Source organism: Apus apus, chromosome Z (assembly GCF_020740795.1).
Source record: "Apus apus isolate bApuApu2 chromosome Z, bApuApu2.pri.cur, whole genome shotgun sequence".
Taxonomy (NCBI): domain Eukaryota; kingdom Metazoa; phylum Chordata; class Aves; order Apodiformes; family Apodidae; genus Apus; species Apus apus.
Genome location: NC_067312.1, coordinates 46363321 through 46368089, shown reverse-complemented (window position 1 = coordinate 46368089; position 4769 = coordinate 46363321). Strand labels below are relative to the sequence as shown.

Here is a 4769-nt window from a genome sequence, read left to right as displayed (position 1 = left end):
TCTGTTACTGCATTTTGCTACAATGTAATGACAAACGGTAGATAATTTTCAAGCTAAATAAACCCAAACACGAACCCAAACATAAAAGCTCTTCAGAAATGAAAGTAGCTTTGTTAAAATAGTTGTACTGTGTAAAAAAGAAATTCCTGTAATTTACAATACTTAAGGCACAGAAAATTGAAGGGTTTTTGCTTCCACTGGAAGAACAGTATTTTAGAACTAAAGAATTGTTAGAATCACACATTGATAATAGTATTATAACAATAATAATATAACAATAAATACTTCACAGTCATATAATATGAATAATCCAAGCATTTCAGTATTAACTAGTACACCTTAATCTGCCTCCAACTTTTAATTAGAAGTGTCTTCTGTAGTTTTGTGAGTCATGGTGAGGGTTATATCCACCCTAAGATGATTTCCTTTGTACAGTTTCACAATTGCCAGCAGCAGAGCAGCAGCAGGACCGTGAGCAGGCAAGCATGCACAAACACTGTTTGCTGTAATCTTAGGCCATTAGAATATAGTCTGGTAATTTCCTCCTCTTCCGATTTCAGTTCTGAAAAAAAAAAAAATCCAGAAAATATAAAGTTAATGGGTAAAATATGTAAATTTTAAACCTAAGAATTTTCAACATACATTGAAAGTCTTCTGTCATCTCACAGGTACTTAAGTTAAAAGTATCAACAGTTAAAACCAATCAGAGGCTATTCTCAGGGGAAGAGATGTAAATAGATGTCCCATCAGTGATCCTTTGAGGAGCAACTGATAGTACTTATCAGCTCTTGCAGACATTGATCTCTGAATAATGAAAAGTAAATACCAAATAAGATCTTCACAAGAGGTATGCTCTCAAGTCTGCATGTAGCCTTTTAACTCTTCCTTTAACAAGAAGTAGATTCAGGTACTAGCACAAAGCAGAAAGCCATATACTTATGCATGTGAAATTCTCCACTGCCACCTTTATTGCCTTTGTGAAGCTGAGCTCAAGAGTAGGAATTATGGTTCTATGATTCTAGGAAGCAGTAGACTGCTTTTACTGAGAGGCCTTCAGGTCTTTTGCTCCTCTAATTGGATACAATAGGTCTGATTAGAATGTAAACACTCAAGAAAGCATTGGACTATTTTTAAGAGTTTAACAAGCAAATTGAGTGCCACAAACAACTATCCAATACAGAAGAATGCAAGGCAGAAGTTATTTTGGTGGTGGTTTTTGTTGTTTTGGTTTCAGACCTTTTTGGTCGTTGTCACCTTTCTTTTGCATTTCACTTCTTTAAAGGTTTATCACACAGTAGGGCATATCCTGGAGACCTAAGAGGCTTAAGTTTTTAAATTTGGATTTACTTCTGAGTTGATAGTATAACTTGGGAGTCACAGCTTCAATGCACTGCTACTCAGATAGGAAACTGGTCAGGAAAAAAGAGGCTATTAGAGTTCCTCGGGGTTCAGACGGATCTTGAAGCTATGTAGGTCTGTTGTTTTTTTTTAGCTTGCTAAATAATGATATTCGCAGAGCTGAGGTAAGAGTACATAACAGCACAGGGTGAGATTGAGACATGATAGTGCTAATTTTCACCTGGAGATAAAATAATATGTAACTTTTATCACTAATCTAAGAGTATTGAAAACAGTCTGGATCACAGTAGCCAGTTCTCCACGGATAGTAAGTACCTGGAAAACAATCTTTCAAGTTTTTATGGTAATTCATGCACCGCTTTCAAAACCACTCAAACTTTATACTGGGATTTCACAGGTTTGTGTATAAAGATCTGATTTAAGATAAATACAGTGCTTTTGAGGTGACTGGGTGCTACTCCTTTGCATTCATTACAACTGCGGCTACACTTTTTGTGGAGTGTGCTCAGACTTGGAAATTTGTAGCAGGAATACAAAGATTAAGATATAGATCTTAGCACATAAAAGGCAGGAAACCATTCTGAAGTTTATTTTAAGTAGCTTATGCAAAATCACACAAACTTTCAGAAATTGTTTCTGTACTTGTACCACACCAGCTTACACACTCCTTTTGCTCCTTCCTCATCCACGGGGATGTCGTGTAGGCTTCACAGAACACAGGAACATTTAATCCCTCTAATTTTCAATTAAAACAGGAGTTTCCTACTAAAGAGAATCATAAAGATCTCAAAGTATTGTATGTAATGTACTATACAGGCAACAGCAGTATTACTTACTGTCCCAGTAATGTATTCTCTGAAGCAAAGCAGGCCACTGCAGATGTCTTAAGTAGAGCACATAACAGCATTCTCTGCATAGCCCACCTTTCAGGAAAGCAATTCCATTATCCACAAAATAAAAAGGGTTGATTTAACACGATTGCTTACCACAGTTATTGTGCATAATTTCGGAGAGACAGTTCAGAGTACCATAGCCACACCGACACAGCCAACAGCCCTTCAGCACCCAGGCGCCGTGGGCAATGCTGCCACAGTTGCTGCCAAGGGCAAGGGAGACATTTAGTAAGTCACTGACCCCACTACAGAAAATAAGCATTCAGAGCAGCTTGCTCACTTTGTTTTTGTTCTGGTTTTTACCTTTGCCTCTGGTCATGCTCACAGTATCTGCCAGTGAAATGCTTTAAGCAGGCACAGAAAGCCCCTAGGATACAGGTCCCTCCGTTTTGGCAGCAGTGTCTGTTCAATTTTTTACCTGCAAGACAATATTACAGATTACCAAGCACCCCGAGGGCTCTGAACCTCCCATTTTCCTCACTTGTTCTCTCAGGTGTCTCCAGTTGCCAAAGGATCTTAAAGGTATCTAGTTTTATTGTCTTTCGAGACAATAAAATTATCTGCCTATTAGGAGCGTTTGTTCAGTTAACCCCAGTTTGTTTAGTTAAGGATTAGAGGCAAACTACTAGGGATTAAGGAACGGTCAAGAAGCAACGCCTGCCAAGTCCCGTACCACCACCAGCATTATCTTCAAGTGAAGCATTTCACTTTGACGGAGACAGGCTGCAGCCACACTAAGAAGCGGGGCACTGTTAGAGGGAAGTGGTGCTTCTTTTTTGAAGAAAGGAGGCTTTGTTATTGGGAGGAGTTGCTTAGCTCTGAGAAGGTAGGGGAATTCTCCCAGAAGCCCTTCTCAGACTCCCGGGACTGAGTACTAATGTAAAACTTTCTATATGTGACAGGAAACATATGTTGGTTTTGTTTGTTTGTTATTTTTGTTGGTTTTTTTTTGTTTGTTTTAGAGAACTCTTTATTAGTCTTGTTGTCAGACAGCTCAATTAATTTTTTAAATTTTTTTTAAAATGAAAAATGGCGACTTAAAAAACCCAAAACAACAACAAACAAATAAAGAACAAAAACCAAGGCCAAAACCAAACCAGATTTTACAAACAATTTTGCAAGTCTAAAGGACTTCTTAACTCGCAGTATCCTTCCCTGTTTTCCGCTACCACCATTTGCGGGAAAGAGATCACCGGTTCTACCTTAAATTTTTATCACCATTTCCTAAGGGGCCACGAGAATAATTTAAAGGAGCAGACCACAGAAAACCAGCCTGCTGGAATCTTCCAGGAGAGCAGTCAAAGGATCATTGTGATACAATATTTTACAAAGCAATTTTATGGCGTTGTTTAAGTAAATAATGTTACCTACTCTCTGTAATTCCAGTGAAAGGTACCAGTGCCCTGGAATTCTGCTGCTTTCTGCTTTCGTAACTCTGATTCATGTCACTGAGAGCATTTATAATAGTCCCTTGGTTCTTGGGCTGCGGCTTTTGTGCTGTGGCATTGAGACTTTTCACATCTTCTTCACTTTCTTTTTCATGGCCTTGACAAGAAGGGATATGTTGGCGTATAAGACATATATGAAAGAGAACGGTAGCTTGTAATGAAGCAATGCATATTGTAAATGTACAACAGAAACACGGGAAGGGGCGACGGCAGAAAACATGACATTTTTCTTACCTTTTCCTACATGAACAGCCTGCCACACCAGAGTCACAGTGAAAAGAGTTCTACAAAAAATAGAGCTAAAATAAATTCGTGCTCGTAATACCTAAACAACAAAATTAAAATAGATCAGAAGAATTTTTCAAAGCTTTACCAATCATTGATAGTAGAAGCTATAAATATTTTATGGCAGCAGTAAATCGAATTAACACATCGAAAATATAAAATTCCAAAGTGGGAGGTGGGAGAAGACGGCTCCGGTAGAACAGGAACATAAAGATTAAACTTGCTTCCAGAAAGCTACAGATTCCGTACATTTGCTAGTTGACAACCAGCAAAAAATGTCTGTACATTTCTTTACCATAACTAAGTTGTTGCCAGCACTTGCAAAAGCAGCAAAGGCAATAGAACAACCTTCACTTCACCAGCAGTTTCAGTTCCTTTCAGCTTCCTGGCCTGTTTATCAGGCAAAAAAAGCACTGCTAAAAGTGACAGCATCCTTGGCTAGAGAAGGCCCGTAGCAGCTCAGGCAACCTTACCTAAAATAATTTCCCCTGTACATTTTCCTGCAGCCTGAAATACCCATGAAGCCCTCCAGGAAATTTTGCGCAGAAGAGGTCCAAACCCTCTCACTGAAGCTTGTTGCATGCAGCAATCCTCATACCACACACAAGAGAAGGAGAAACGAGGGTAGATGAAACTTTTATCTTTCTGTCCAGCTTATAACAACGTTGAAAGGGCATAGTTCTCAATTGTACCGCTTCCTGAGCCCACGCGGTGGCCCTGGCAGGCAGAGACTATCCCCCAGAGCTACGAGTCCCTGGTCTGCTCTCAATTTACATGGACTGCT

General features: G+C 39.1%; 1 protein-coding gene across 1 annotated transcript; it reads right to left on the bottom strand.

Annotated features, from left to right (window-relative positions):
* Nucleotides 1-437: 437 nt before the first annotated feature.
* Nucleotides 438-4567, bottom strand: LOC127395780 (cryptic protein-like). Its single transcript, XM_051643150.1, is given in 7 exon segments — nucleotides 438-562; nucleotides 2346-2455; nucleotides 2556-2670; nucleotides 3624-3797; nucleotides 3935-3984; nucleotides 4459-4534; nucleotides 4537-4567. Coding segments are annotated over 7 exon segments (681 nt in total).
* Nucleotides 4568-4769: the final 202 nt, after the last annotated feature.